General features: G+C 39.3%; 1 protein-coding gene across 2 annotated transcripts in view; it reads left to right on the top strand.

Moving 5' to 3' along the window:
• The window catches only part of LOC140282208 (pyruvate carboxylase, mitochondrial-like), a 254267-nt gene that overhangs the window by 15962 nt on the left and 223207 nt on the right, over positions 1 to 15098 (top strand). For both annotated transcript variants that reach the window (XM_072376794.1, XM_072376795.1), the window contains exons 3-8: positions 1247 to 1340; positions 1862 to 1952; positions 5031 to 5196; positions 6082 to 6227; positions 12427 to 12544; positions 14372 to 14439. In XM_072376794.1, the coding sequence (XP_072232895.1) occupies positions 1247 to 1340; positions 1862 to 1952; positions 5031 to 5196; positions 6082 to 6227; positions 12427 to 12544; positions 14372 to 14439 (683 nt within the window). The remainder of the gene's footprint in view (positions 1 to 1246; positions 1341 to 1861; positions 1953 to 5030; positions 5197 to 6081; positions 6228 to 12426; positions 12545 to 14371; positions 14440 to 15098) is intronic.

Genomic DNA, 15098 nt, shown 5'->3' with positions numbered 1-15098 from the left:
GCATTTGACTGCTTTAATCCATCAGTTTGACTCCAATGGCTCTGGCCTCTGATTCATGCTCGCACACAGAGGCTTTTCATCAATCTCTCTGCTTCATGTCAGAATGAAGCAATATCAGCATCGCATTCATCTCACAAAAGTGCTCTGAACTGCGTATGATGAGACTGGACCATCACGTCAGTCCAAACTCCACATCACCGAGCTCATCTCCTCTCTGCTGCTGCTTCTGTGCTCCCTATCGCTTGTTCTGCACTATTTTAGTTCCTGATCTTCTCCTCATGTCTCTTGTCCCTTCTGTCTTTTTTAAAAAATTTTTAAGCATTTGTCAGATGTGATTTTCTTCTAAATTGTCTTCCTCTTTGCCATGATTCCACTCCTGTTTACTCACCTTCTTTCATTCTTTACTTAATTTGCTGCTTTCCCCACTAATGCTCTTGTCTCGTATCCACTTATTTGTCACTTTGTTAAACCTACCATGCTGTTTCTGTTTGATCCTCCTCCTTTGAAATCCTCTCCCCTTCAGTCTTTAGTGTATTTTAAACATTTAATGTTTTTCATCCCTCTCATTCATATTTGCATCCCTTTTTATGTTCATACATTTACCTTTCTTGTTTTACTCTCCTGCTTTTTACCTTTTCAAAGCTGCACAAATGTATGAATGTCATCCTCCCCTTCAGGCAAGAATAAAACGTACTAGTTTTCAGCAGACTAAGCTGTTTTTTCTTCCTCTAAACTGTGTTCTGCCTTTGAAAACAAGTATTTGGCTCCTATGACAGCAAGATGAAAGTCGGGGAGTGTTTTTCTTGTCTGAAGCTAAGATTGCAGGCTGTGTTCTCAAACTTTACAAAAACAGCTGACTTGTTGCTGTGTCTGTTTTTAGTGTTATGAAGAGCACCTCATGGATTGGTCTTGTTTTTCACACAGCATGTATAACATGAAAAATTTATTTTATAAAAGTTTATTTTATTCTCTCTGAGGAGGCATTGGTTGCACAATGGGGCCAAGGCCATAGAATGTTGATAAAATAAGGTCTGCGCTCATGAAAAATGCATGAAAAGAGGTTGAGAACTACCCCCATTACAATCTTTCACACAATGTACTAAACAATAGATCAGAGATAAAGTGAATTAAATCAAATGAATTGTGTACGGGTGAAGGAAAAAATGAGGAAACTAAAGCAAAATGCAGCCAAGCAGGACCACCTTCATCATCTATTCCTCACACACATCTTCCTCCCATCTTCCAGGTGAGATAGCCATCAGAGTGTTCAGAGCCTGCACTGAATTGGGGATTCGCACCGTGGCTGTTTATTCTGAGCAGGACACTGGACAGATGCACAGGTAATGATCTCTGCAACTTTAGAGCTAAGAAAAACTCTTCAAAAAATCCTCAGTGGATTAAGTAAAGAAAGCATGATGCAACAATGTCTTAACTGCTTGAATGCCAGTTAAAGGAACCATGAGAGCACTTCAGCACATCTTTTTGTACCAGTTCTTTGTTGTTTATAGTTTATATCAAGTGGTGACTAAGTTTTATTTAATTTCCAGGGCAAACATTCAGGTCATCGCATTTTCAGTTTACACACAAATTAGTCTATTTTTGCTTTTTAATTGAGCTTTTTTTTTTCTTTTTTTCCACCTCATTTTCATCTCGTCTAAAAACACCAAACCTGAAAAGGCACATTTTTGTAGTCCTTTAGATAATTGTTGAGTACTAAGTAGTGCCGTCTAGTTTTTACTTGGCCTGAAAATCTGGAAATGCTGCCATGAAATTGAAATTGTGTGTATGCATAAGGTCTTTTTTCTTTTGCCAGTCTCTTCCATTGCACTGACGTATAAATATATATCTTTGCACTTCACAGGCAGAAGGCAGATGAGGCTTATCTCATCGGTAAAGGCCTGCCACCTGTTGCAGCATACCTGGACATTCCAGACATCATCAAAGTTGCCAAGGTAAAGAGCATTAACCAATAAGATGGTGTAGCATGTATTTGTTACCGTATGCATTTAATTAAAAGTTTAAAATCTTCACATGCAACATCTTTCTCTGCCTGGGTCACTTAGCCTGCGGTTTATAATCCGGTGTGGCTTATACAAGTACAAAATGGATTTTCTTTTTAAAATTGGAAGGTGAGGCTTATATTCAGGTGCGCTCTATAGTCCAGAATTTACGGTAATCTGTAAACAATAAAAGCTAGATGACTGTTTTTCCGAATGAGATTCTTGGTCCAGGTTGACCATGTTTTTCTCCTGTTTTGTTACATTGAGGCTTTCACCAAGTAGTTAGTTGTATAATAATTTAATTATAAGTGTATAATCTAGTGATTGAGGCACAAATTTTCTATATCATCTGGAGTCTATTTTGCCAGCACTTAACATTTTTGTATAAAGTTTTAAAGCCCCCCTCTGCCAGAAATGAAGTTTGAATCTTATTAATGTGTCCATAAGGTGTTTTTTGTGTTAAGATATATCATGAGAAAAATCAGGTGTTGGTACTATAGCTGAAGATTTCTGCTTTGAATCTGCAGAGCATCGCTTAGTCTGTCTACACTGCACATACAGGCTGTCTGACCTCCTCTTTCTGTTTGGAGAAACCAGCTCCAACAAATTCTGACCACCAGCTGGGTGTGGCTGTACAGTTCATTTGCATGCACTGTGACGAATAAATGAAACAAGCCATTGATGCAGTAGAAGTGAGGCCAAGCAAGTAGCCGTAGCACAGTGTGAGCCATGGAAGGCTTACTCACTTGGTCCTGCTCCAGTGGAGCTAACTGAGGAAGCACTGAGCTAGAAGGGGGTCGGGAACTTGGCTAATCTGGGAGTTAACGTAAGGGAATTCCAGTCCCAAGGCAGAAGCAAGGCTGATTGAAGAGCTGTGGTACTCTTGTCTTGGCGAGGCCACTATTTGCCTGCAAGCTTGCTTGATCCGGAAACCGCTAGTTCTGGTAGTGCCAGGCTTGATGGGACTATCTCCTTGAGCCAGTGGCTTGGTGGCCAGCTGCCACAAACAAGATTTTGGTCTGACAAAACTTCACTCTGCTCTCTCCTGGGTCAGTCCATAACTCGGAGTTAGCAGTTTCATGGTGAGTAAGGTGCTCTTTGCAGAGTACTGTGGCGTCTTGCTAGGCATTGCTTCTGCTGGGTGCCTCCAATTCTGTTAACTTAACACTTCCTCTGGGAGTACTGAGCTAGCTGACAGCTCTGCATTATCCCAGTTACTGGAGCAAGCAGTTCCTGGAATGTTGAAAGCATAGAAAGTGAATACGTTATCATTATGATACCTCCACATTCATACAACCTTGTATCATTCCTCTGCCTTTCCTGAGAATTGTGCCCTGGCTTAAAGATTTATAGCTGAATTAATTTTTTTTTCTCAACTGAGCATCATTGAACATACAGTCATAACATGATGTATGTGTAAATATATGGTGGAATTACAATAATTGTTTAGCAGAGACAGGAGATCGGTGCCAGCTGTTAATGGGTAATGATGTGTGCAGGGTCACATTAGCATATTCCTAAACTGCCATTCACTGACTGAGGAAGAAGAGGTATTTAGGAGTTTTTATGTAAATCTAAAGGGAATTTGCATCAACGCTGGAACATATATGCAGTTTGTCAAAAATGGCTTTTTGTTGAACTTCAGTGAAATAAACTTTGCTTTTGGTGCAGTGATTGAAGGAGCTGGTCATTAGTTATGTTAACATAAGACCAAATGTATATTTAACCTGTGGAGAAAAGAGATGAGTTCAGCGCTTTTAAGATTCTTACTATAAGTTACTGTTGTTAATATGGGTTAGTCTTGTTAGTCGAGCCACATGCCAAGATGAAGAAGTGATGAACAAAACCCCCTTCTACTTGTTTCTGCTCTTGTCTCTTTATCTTGGAAGTGGTGGAAGAAACCGCTTCTTTTGCACAGCTGCTCACTCCTTTTGCCTACCATTCTTCTTCCTTTTGTCAATATGTTCTTGTTTCTGCATGTCTAACCTTTTCACTATCATTTCCCATCTCCCTTTCATTTCCTGCTGCCTCGTATCACTGTGCTGATCCGATCTGCTCTTTTTCACTTCTCTGTCCTTCCAGGACAGGCTGCCGGTTGTTCTTTGTCATTTTTCTGATCTGTCTCTCACGGTTTATAGTTTTCTACGTGGGCATGCAGTCAGCCAGCCAAGTTGTAGCCAACCCATTTCTCAAAATCAGTCTGCCTGCCAGCAAGATGTGTGTGTGTGTGTGTGTTCAGGTTATCCTGTTGTTCACACTGTATGTCTGACAAAAATAACCATACCTGTCCCTGTCCTTTTTTTTTTGGTGTGTGTTTTAAACTTGTGTTGAGGCGAAATTTGCCGAGAGAGCATAAATGTCTGTTCTTCTCCAATTTTTTTTTTTTAACACGAATGTTTTTGTTAGTCTGTGACTGAATCTTCTCTTCTGTCCATGCATGTGTTTGAGGTTTTCTGAACCTGCTTGTGTACATGTTACTGCCACATTTTGTCTGTGTGTGGCTCCATGCATCCTCTGGCAGGGCAGTAATAGCTCCCTTAACATCAGGACGGCCCATAATTATAGTCTGCCTTGTATCCAAGAGCAGACGGCACATATTGATACAGAGATGTCTCTGTCCCTCAGCCTCAGCAGCTACTGTATTTGCCGTCCTATCCGTGTGTGCATGTTGTCAGCACCCTCCCCCTGACCCTCAAATTACGTTAGCATGTCCACTCACTCAGTTTCCTGCTGGTGCTCATTGACTAAATGAGGAGTTTGGCTATTATAACTAAGAGTAAAATCTAATTTACTCCCAATCCCTTTGCCATAAGTGGCCTTTGAGTTCTCTGTACTAGCCAGTGTGTGAGAGAAGCCTTTCAGGTGTGTGCAAGTTGACTTCACTACTTGGCAGCCAAGTCTTATTAGACCCTGTGTGGCTTCCTGTGTCAGAACGTCTGTTGTATAGCTCCACTAAATTCCCTCTCTGGTCTCATATTTTTGCTCAACTTAGAAAATAATTGTGAATTTTTTTTTTTCCCCACCTTTAAGGACAACAATGTGGATGCTATTCACCCTGGCTATGGTTTCCTCTCTGAGCGGGCAGACTTTGCTCAGGCCTGTACAGATGCAGGAGTGAGGTTCATAGGACCAAACCCAGAAACGGTCCGCAAGATGGGAGACAAAGTGGAGGCTCGCTCCCTGGCAATCGGCGCAGGTAAATCACAATATACAGCACCTGCCCGTTTATGGTTAAAATATACCATGGGCACGGAGAAGTGCACCTTGACCCAAACGACTCTTAATGGTTAAGCGAAGAACTGAAGTGATGAAGTTAAAAATTTAAACAAAAAATTTAATCAGGATTGTTACATCTTGCAAATTATAAATAAAAGGAGCCTGTTGCATTTTGGAGAATTCTGTGGCTGAAATTAATGTAGAACTTTTTGGCCACAATGAGAAAATAAAGAAAAATGGAGAGCTGCTCTTACCATGAAATCAAACATTACATCATCTATGAAAAAGCTGAAGATGCAAAGAGACAACAGAAAATCCCCCAAAGACATGGTGAATTGCATGAAGATGTGTCAGCTTAAGATTTTACCATGGCCCTCAGTCCCCTGACCTAAACTTAACTGTAAAGATGTGGACAGACAAAGAGCCATGCATGTACGACTTCCTGGGAATTTCATAAAACCAGAAGCCTATTACAGGGAAAATGGGTGAAAATCCTACAAAAAGCACAAGACTCTGAACTGAATTGTAGTGGGTTAAAGAGTGTCACTTAGAATTGTAAGATGCCTAAATTTGTACTTCACACACCTTTCAGTTATTTTAAATTGAACAATGAGGGGTGCCCAAAAAAATCACTGCTGCTGGATATGTAGATATGTAAAAAAAAAAAAAGTCCTGTTGAGCAATAGCGTTTTTGTGGCTGTTATTCTTAAAGCATCAATCTTAGCACTGGGAGGAATTTTTCTGCTAAAAGAAAACTGATATTTTAAGCCAAAAAACTATTGATTTTTGATGGAAAACAACATCTCAAACTGAATGAACTGTAGAGAATGACTTGTGAATTTCCCATAACTCCACCCCTGTATAGGTGTGCCTGTTGTCCCAGGAACAGATTCCCCCATTTCCAGTTTGCATCAGGCGCAGACATTTGCTCAGACATACGGATTTCCCATAATCTTCAAAGCAGCTTACGGAGGAGGCGGTCGAGGCATGAGGGTGGTCCGAGAGTACGAGGTGAGCACTTTTGATGGAAGATGTGACGTAAAGGATTGCTGTCCCACCAAACTTTTCCTGTGAAGAGAAAACATTTAATACATTTTGAGTTTGTCTTGAATCAAGGTAAAATTGCTTTAAAATTACAACCTGGCCATTTATCTCTGTAGCTGCCAATCACCTTGTGTGTTTGAGCGTGTGCCTCGGTCACTTAGCCTGACTGATCACGATGATTGAGTCTCGTTCTTTTCCATCAGTCGAGGATAATTAGAAAATGGCCTTCACTAATCTGACTGAGCAGAGCCAACTTTCCCAGGATTCACTCTGTGTAAAGACATCTCATGCGTGTCAAATTTCAGATTCGACACTTGGTCATTCGGATATATACTACAGTGCACATAGAACAAAATTCAGTTACATTTGTTCTCCGACCGCATTATTCAGAAATTGTGAACATCCTCTACAACCTTTAAGCAGGAAATTCTCCTGTAACTTAAGTTATAGTATTTAGATCTACATGCACAAATGATCAAGAGATCTTAATCTTAAGGACAGAGGGGGAGGAAAAAAAAACTAACAATATAAAGTAATGTGCCCTGAAACTCCTCAAATATTGTGTCCATCGGCTGTCAACATACTTTTCACAGCTTAGAGGTGAAAAATGACATGGGTGTTATCACCAAGACAGCAATGATGGGCTGTCAGTGATGAGCCCACAGCAAAGGAAAGGAGTGATGCGTCGTGGGAAAACTAGATCTTTTGAGTGTTGAATACTTTTATTTTAGTTTTGCTGTTAAATTATGACCATGAAATCTTCTTAAACATGTCACATAGTTTCCTCGTCTGTATATGATGTAATTTAACTTATTTTCAGATGTGACCTTTTGACTGTAGGCTGTTTTTAATGGGTCAGAATCTACTTGAAACAATAACATGAGATAAAGTGGACACAATCGTCATTATGCACCAATAAGTACACTACATAAAAATCCAGAGATTTATTGATGGATGATTATAATTGGCTTGTTAATGATGACCAGCATTTTTCTTTTTGGTTATTTGTAATTCAATAAGTTTGGAGATCATTTGCATAAACAAAGACTTTTGTCTACACTGACTTTCTGTAACATTAAATTTGTCTGTTTAATATGGGGATTCTGCTCATGCTGGCTTATAGCTCGAATTTAAGATTTCCGTTGTCTGGCACTGTGACATTGGTAGCATGTTTTTGTTTTCCTGACTTTACGGGATAATCACTGTAGCAAACCAGTGCGACACCAATTCCTCACTCCAGTGGGAATGGTTGCTTTCACGGTTTCAGTATAAAACAACTTCAGCATCTTGTCATGACAATGTTGTGATTCCTGTTAGGCTCCTACTTGTAGCTGGCTCTGTGATTTTGGGACTGAGTATACAAAAGCCAGGCAGCAATTTGTAGATGAATGGAGAATAACGTAATTGCTCCATCACATGTGCAGTACAATTAGATGACATGTCTTTTGATATGTATGTAAACATATTGAGCCGACTGAATTTGCACAAAAGTTTTTAGCATCTCGAAAACCAGAATACACCGAGATCATGAACGCACGCAAACAAATTGTGCCTGAAAGGCAGCTTGCCCATTAAGACCACATGTCAACGCCTGGTTTCTTACAGCATTTCCAGACTCTAATGCTACCTTTTTTACAAATTCCTGATTTTTACAAGCTACAGTATAATCTGACAAAATCACCATATTCACCAACTTAAAGCCCATGTCTGCAGGAAGTCATACCTATAAGAATAACCAAAGTCACTGCACAGCAGAATGTGTTGAATGTTTGGTCACATAGACTGTGTACTCTCTCCTTTAATGTGCACGGAAGCAAAGAGGTCCAATTAAATGGCAAAGTCCGCATGTAATCTTGCTCATAGGCTTAATAAATACGGCGCTTTACTGGTGCCATTTCTCTACATTAAGTTTCTGTAATTTCATGGTTCCAGTCTTGCATGCTTTCATTCTTCCAGTCACCATCTACTTGCGTTGTTTGTATCAGTCACAGTCCACTTCTATTACAGAAACTTCCCCTCATGCTGCGAGAGTGTGTTGTAGCGTACTCGCTATTAAATTAAAGAAACCTCGATAACAGGGCCACCATCCTTCAGCTGTGGGAACATTTTTGTCTTAATCGGACTCGCAGTGCCACTCAAGAATTCATGTTTGAATTGACAGTTTATATGTAGAAACATTCAACTACTTGTTAACTATATATTGCATATTTATTGAAAGCTTTAACCAAAAACGAGAGTCTGTGGTAAAAACTGAAAGGCCTATGGAAGATGTAAAGCGGTATAGGGAAAAACTTATGGTTTGTGTAATGGGCAAGAGAATGGAGAAATGTGCCGAAATTGCTAAAATTGGGTCTTGATTTTAGTCGCTATATATGCTTGAAAGGCTACCAATTTTGAAGTAATTTATCCTTTTTAACAGTGAATCCAAACAATATTATCTTCTTGTGTTTAAAAATGGAGCTCAAAAAGAAACAACAGGGAAGATAGGTTAACAGTTGGGTTAATTCATGTCTGACTACGTAATAATTTTAGGTTTAACTGCTGTCCTACTGCCCACTAGATGGCAACTTTTCCAAAGAAAAATTAGTAATTTTCCTAATTAATGATTTCGTCATTATTATACTTGGTACGATCTTGAAAAAAAGGTATCAAGATGCAGCTTGGGATAGCACTGAAAACCTTAAAGAACCTGTAAAAAGGTACTTCTAACAGTTTTAATAAACCAACTGAGAATGAATCTGAATAAAATAGTTATTTTTCTTGGGGTAATACATAGAGGTGTTACAAGTCTGTTTCTCATCTTGTTGGATGAAAGGGCTGATAGGTATTGTGGCATTCTGTGATTTACATGTCCAGATAGGAGACATTTTCTGCATAATACTTTTCTAATAGTTTCATGAAGTATGACAAAGTTACTACAGTCTGATGGGAATCAAGAGTTTGAGTTCTTTCAACTTTTGTTCAACAGACTTTCGAACTTCTTGGAACATTGTGCAAATTCAAACTGCAGTGACTCTCCTTAGGGTTAAGAAAGGTTCCCTCAGTTGATCAAACTTGTTGCGACGTATCCCCATGTGTGCCGTCAAATTGGATCTGAGGAGTTTCAGGCCAGGTCAACACCTTTGAAATGATATGCGTTTCCCCATTAATTTCTGAGCAGTCAGGGAGCCCCTTGCCATCTGTGGTCTGCAGAATGGTTTAGGTGGATGAGGCACTGTGACGAGATGAGCAGTGATATTCATTACAACGGTCTGTAGTTTTGATGTTTAGGTGCATTGGTATGATGTGTCTGGATAGTGTGTTACGGCTCCATTTAAAGACAGTTTAATAAATAGTTGAGTCACTTGAAATACACCTAAGCTTTTCAGCATGGACACTCAATAGATGTTTGGGTCTAAGCTGCTGTGGTCCAAGTGTGCCTGTAGAAAAGGCTTGTGAAAAATGCAATGATAAACCAATTTATAGAAATTGGACTAAGGGCCTGTAATATAGACCATATGCTAAAATAAAACCAATAAAGGCCACATTAAACTTTATTTATGAGATTACTCTATCTGAAATAATTCTGAGGAAAAATTGGTTTTCTAGTTCTGCACAATGAAGGAATTGGCAAGATGTCTCCCCTGTTTACTTCAGTTTAGGCTTGGCAGCAGCTTTGTACCTGGTAGCAGCACTATTAAGACTCTGAAAGGACTTTGTAGTTGTTGCCTGACTGTATGAGGACAGTTTTTTGCCTCTAAAGTCTGCCCATGTCCAGTGTTAACAAGCAACTGGCTGTTGTCTGGTGAGACTGAGGATGGCAGCTGTAAGATCTGTACAGAGCAAAGCTGTTATTTTCCATTACTGAAGTTACTTACTGTTTTGTAAGGTCGGCCATTATAATGGCAGTCAAGTAAAACCATACTGTTATGTTAATTTGTCTAAATTAAGAGGTTATTCAAGCACAGTATGTAAATATTCTTTTATGCCTCAATTTTAAATTTATGATCTAAATTCCTAAAATGCCCACACTTAAAATATTTTCAATGGGAGTTGATGGATTTAATTTATTTTTGTGACCGTGTTTGGACCATAATGAGTAAGAGAAGTGAAAATTACTCCATTTAAGAGATCAGAGCAGCTTGTCTTGATAGTGTTTGCAGATGGATTATCTATCGGCTCACTAACTGACTCATTGCAGTCTGAATGTCCTTTTTCTGTTATCATTATCAGTATTATAGCTGCAGCGTCCACTGAACCGTTGACCCAAATCACTTTTTAAGTGACTTTGGTCAGTGCGTTGCAGTGGTTGCAGTGGTTTGGAGCTTTGTTCACTGATCTGTTCAAAAAGTGGCAGTGCTGTGTTCTGTAACTACTGAACCTCAAAAGTCATGAATCCACTGGAAAGGATGACCTTTTCTGAGTTGCAGCCCAGTCTAATTAATGAGTTGTTGACATTTCTAGTTATTCATTAGAGTCGCAAGGGCCTTAGCAGCTTGTAGAGATGTGATGTGAGGAAATTGTAAAGAGGTTTCTCGGTACTGTTGGGGCCTCTAGCAACAATGCGTAGGTTGACTTTTTATTTAATTAAGGCCAGCTCATGGGTCACTGGTATGCTGATTTAACAGGGTGCGCTTAACTATTCACTTTGAATTATAGGACAAGATGTGTATGTTTACGGATAAGAACCAGCCAGATTGGCAGTAATTTTTCTTTTGTTTGACGTGATGTGCTTTTTAAAAAGGGACCAAACGGCATGCATCAAAGCTCCAGGGGTAAAACATGACGGACGGACTGAACTGATGGGAGAAGACTACAAATGCGATTCTCTTTAACTTTTAGTCTTTCAGAAGTCTTCTGTCATTTTACCAAAGACTACAGGCGCAGAAATGATCTGATAACTTTGCTGTGCTAGTGGCTGAAGTCTGCTTTTTGAGTACCTTGAGTAAATGACTTCAAGTGTTTTCACACTTGAAAGTCCAAATCAAGATTATTTTCTTACTAAACTGGATCAAATGTATAGATGGTAGGTTCACTAAACAACTTTGCCTTTAAACCTACATCTTGTCATCACCCACTAGATTGTCCTCACTCTCTAAAATTGATTGTTTTAAAGAGGTGTATGTTTGTGGTGATAGGCAGCTGGTCGCCTGTTACCGATTTGAATTGTGAAAGAAGAATGAACAACACAGTACTAAAGGCCAGACAATAAATTTTACTCCATAGCTGAACATTCTGGCTTTGCTCAACATATTTAATATTCTTGAAGTTTTTGTCTTTTCGAAAATATTTTGACCCCAATGGAAAGTCTCCAAGACAAAGGTGGCAGGTGTCAGAAACACCCTCGGTGTGAGCTTTCGAGTCAGTATTGCATTTAACATTTCTGACTAAATGTCATGGTAGATTCATCATTTCCACTCTACCCTGGTGTATGATTGTCTTTTAACCCATTATGACTGAAGTACTTATGTTTAGAGGGTGTCTCGGCTTTTGATTTATGTTTTCTATTGATTTATTTGAGTTTTTTTTTTTTCACACCAATTTATTCAGCTTTAAGTGAAATTTGAGGTGTGCTCAAAGAGCCAGGTGTTTGGTAAATACAATCATGAGTACTGCAAATATAATTCAAGTGAAATACTGCTGTGTGTGAAATGCAGACCTATAGATAATTGGTTATGCTGTTAAATGTTGTCTCTTAATAAATGCTCTGATCTGAAGTCTTTCAGGTAAAGTTTTAATAGCCTTAGGAACCTGTTAGTTTCCCCTCCAAAAGCATCTTTTCTTAAGGCTCCAGGATGACTCAGGGTGGGCTTAGTTTTTTTTTTCTCCCAAAGCTCAGAGAAAGACAGCATAGTATTGACTCAGTTTCCCCAGAGGAGGGGACTGGATGGGCTGGCAGGATGTCACAGGCTGACGAATACAGATCGAGCCATGACCTTCAACTTGTTGGGTCGTGATCTACCAGAGATATTGTGTAGAATATTGCTCCCTCTGAGCCTGTGAACATGTGTGTCAAATGAAATGAAAAAAACAAACTTCTAGAAAACAAACTATTTCCCTTTTACCATCATTCATGTATTGTTTATTTTATTTTTTTTCTTCTTCAAGAATCAGTCTCTGCCTTGCCGCATCAGTGGTTGACCTAACTCAGACATGTATGGATTTTTTTTGTTTTTTTTTGTTTCAGGAACTTGAGGAGAATTACCAGCGGGCCTACTCTGAGGCCCTGACGGCTTTTGGGAACGGAGCCCTGTTTGTTGAGAAATTTATTGAAAAGCCAAGACACATTGAAGTGCAGATCCTTGGTAAGTGCACTCAGAGCTTTGTTATGTTTGCCTTGAACCATTTGTCTGTTTGATGTGAATTGAGTTTCATTAACAAAAGGAAAAGTCAGTAACAGTGCTAAAGGAGGGAAGAGAGGGAGGTGAATGAACCAGAAGGAATGTGATTTATTGGCCAGTAGAGAGTTCCTCAGCTACGATTTCCTCTTATAGGAAATGTAACTGCGCACACTTCATTGAGTAACTGAAATTCAACACTGACACTTAAAGGAAAAGTCTCTGTGCTTGTAGCATTTACTCTGTAGCACCAGTGGATGGTTGCATCTCCAAGAGCCATTTGTCTGGCAGCCTTTGTGTTTGTGTAGCATTTAGAATTTACTGTGTGGTCATTGTGGGCCCGTCCACACGAGAACGTTTTTGTCGAATCCGCATAAATACTTTATCGTTTCGGCCTCGCGTCCAGACGGATCTGGCTTTTTTGAGGTGTGAAACCGGTATTTTTTTAAAAAATGGGTCCTAGAGTGGGGAAAATCCTAAAACGCCGGATAGCACGAAGTCGTGTGCACGGCGAATGCAGATTTTTAAAATATTTCTTATTTTTATTTTTTCAGAAACAATGACCTATAAGCCCCGCCTCTCTCACTATTAACCTCAACCGCCTTTGCTAGACGTGTCATAACCATAGATGTATAAAGAATACAATTCTAACAAGTCCATTGTACTAGTATTTTCCAAACTTTATGTCTGTGGTCATAACAACAACAACAATAATGGCGGACGACAGGCTTGTACTACCTTTATACATAGGCATAAAGAATCTTTATGTCTATGCCTTTATACACATGCTCCATGGCTTCTCTTCTGGGTTTAGTGTTTTGGTGTGGCGGCGTCACAGCGCCACATACAGGCCTGGCATATGTACTACAGCGTTTTGGGTAGTTTCCAGTGTGGACGCAGATATTTCTGGAAACGACACCGTGTTTACGGAGACTTTTTTTCAAAACGACAGCGTATTGGCTGGGACTGCGTTCTCGTGTGGACGGGCCCTTGGATTAGTCTTTAGGGCTTCTGGATTTTCTTATTTACCTGTTAACAACCATGTCCTTGTCAGCCCCGTTTCCCTCATATTCTCTCTTTGATGATTCTCCCTTTATTCTTCTCCCTTCTGTGTTTGCTGTTCAGTTTTTGTTCCAGATACCTAACAGCTTGGTTGTTTGTGCATTTCCTACCCAGCTTTCTTCTTTTCTTGCTCGTTTTAAATTTACTTACACATTTGTGGTGAACATGCAGGTCATATGGTTTAAACTGGCTTTAATTAATCCTTATGTTCAACTGAGTTTGACTTGATTTGTAGTCCTGGCACCAATATGAACTATAGTCACATAGGACTGATATTCTACCAGCTGGTCTTGCCTCCACTTGACTGTGAAATCTAGCTGCTTTTCTTTTTTCTTGTATAGCACCTACTGGCTTTCTTCTTCTTAATTAACTTGTTTTTGGAAAAAAGAAGAAACAAAACTACATTAACCTATAATGGTAACATTACTTTGATATTAGATGGGTTTATCACATGCAAATGAGGAACACATTGAGAGGCTATGTGTGGTTCAGTGTCCTGTCCAAGCGTTCTTCTTCTCTCTGTAACATCTTACTTCAGATTGTTTGATTGGAAATTTTTTTTTTTTCTCACATTTGGCACTTGCTGTCTTTGTTCCTGGTTCAATGTGAGATAAGCAGTTGGCAGATGACTTGGCGCCAAAGAGTGTCTTTATCTCTCTTTTTGTACTTAAATGCAACAACAAAACCCAATTTTTCATTTTGTTTTTCCCCTGCCTCTTTTTATCTTCTCAGGTGATAAATATGGTAATGTCATCCATCTCTACGAGAGGGACTGCTCCATTCAGCGGCGACATCAGAAGGTGAAGCCCTCATTTTAAAATGTATTCGTCCACATAATTTTAGAATTTATTTAATTTATTTATCTTCATGGCATTTCTTCTGAATTGTCTATTAGCTTGAAGTGGATGGTAATGGGGCCTAGGCATTGAGTAAAGGTCATGAGTGGGACTCATGCCTGCAAGCAGTGTTGACCGCTGTGTGCGCTTTTTCTTTTGGCAAACAGTTCATGTAAGTGACATATTAATAAAGAGATTATAAACACTGGTTAACAGCCCCAGAGTATCAGATTGCTCTAAGCAGCAGGGATTGTATTCAAATGACAATTAGCAGCTGCTAAAGCTGTGTGGATTGAAGTCTAAACAGTGACTGCAGCATTTGCATAATCCTCCGCCAAATCTACTTGATCAACAAAAACGGCTTCTTTGAGGTTGATTGAATTAACTTTATTCATTACCCAGGGTGATTTAATTTTTTTAATTTTTTTTTTATACATCTATATTTTAGCTAGATTGTTTGGGTTGTAAATGACAAATGAATAATTATAGCTTTGTCTAATTAAAAGCAGAAACTGTCTGACTATTACAAAGAGAAAATGGAATTTTTTCTAAAGTCTTCATTCAATATAACAAAGCTTCCATCAGAAGAAGCAGAGCAACATTTGCAATATTCTATTATATAG

This window comes from Leuresthes tenuis, unplaced genomic scaffold (genome assembly GCF_036924035.1).
Source record: "Leuresthes tenuis unplaced genomic scaffold, fLeuTen1.0.hap1 SCAF_22, whole genome shotgun sequence".
Lineage (NCBI taxonomy): Eukaryota > Metazoa > Chordata > Actinopteri > Atheriniformes > Atherinopsidae > Leuresthes > Leuresthes tenuis.
This window is presented reverse-complemented; position numbering and strand designations above follow the sequence as displayed.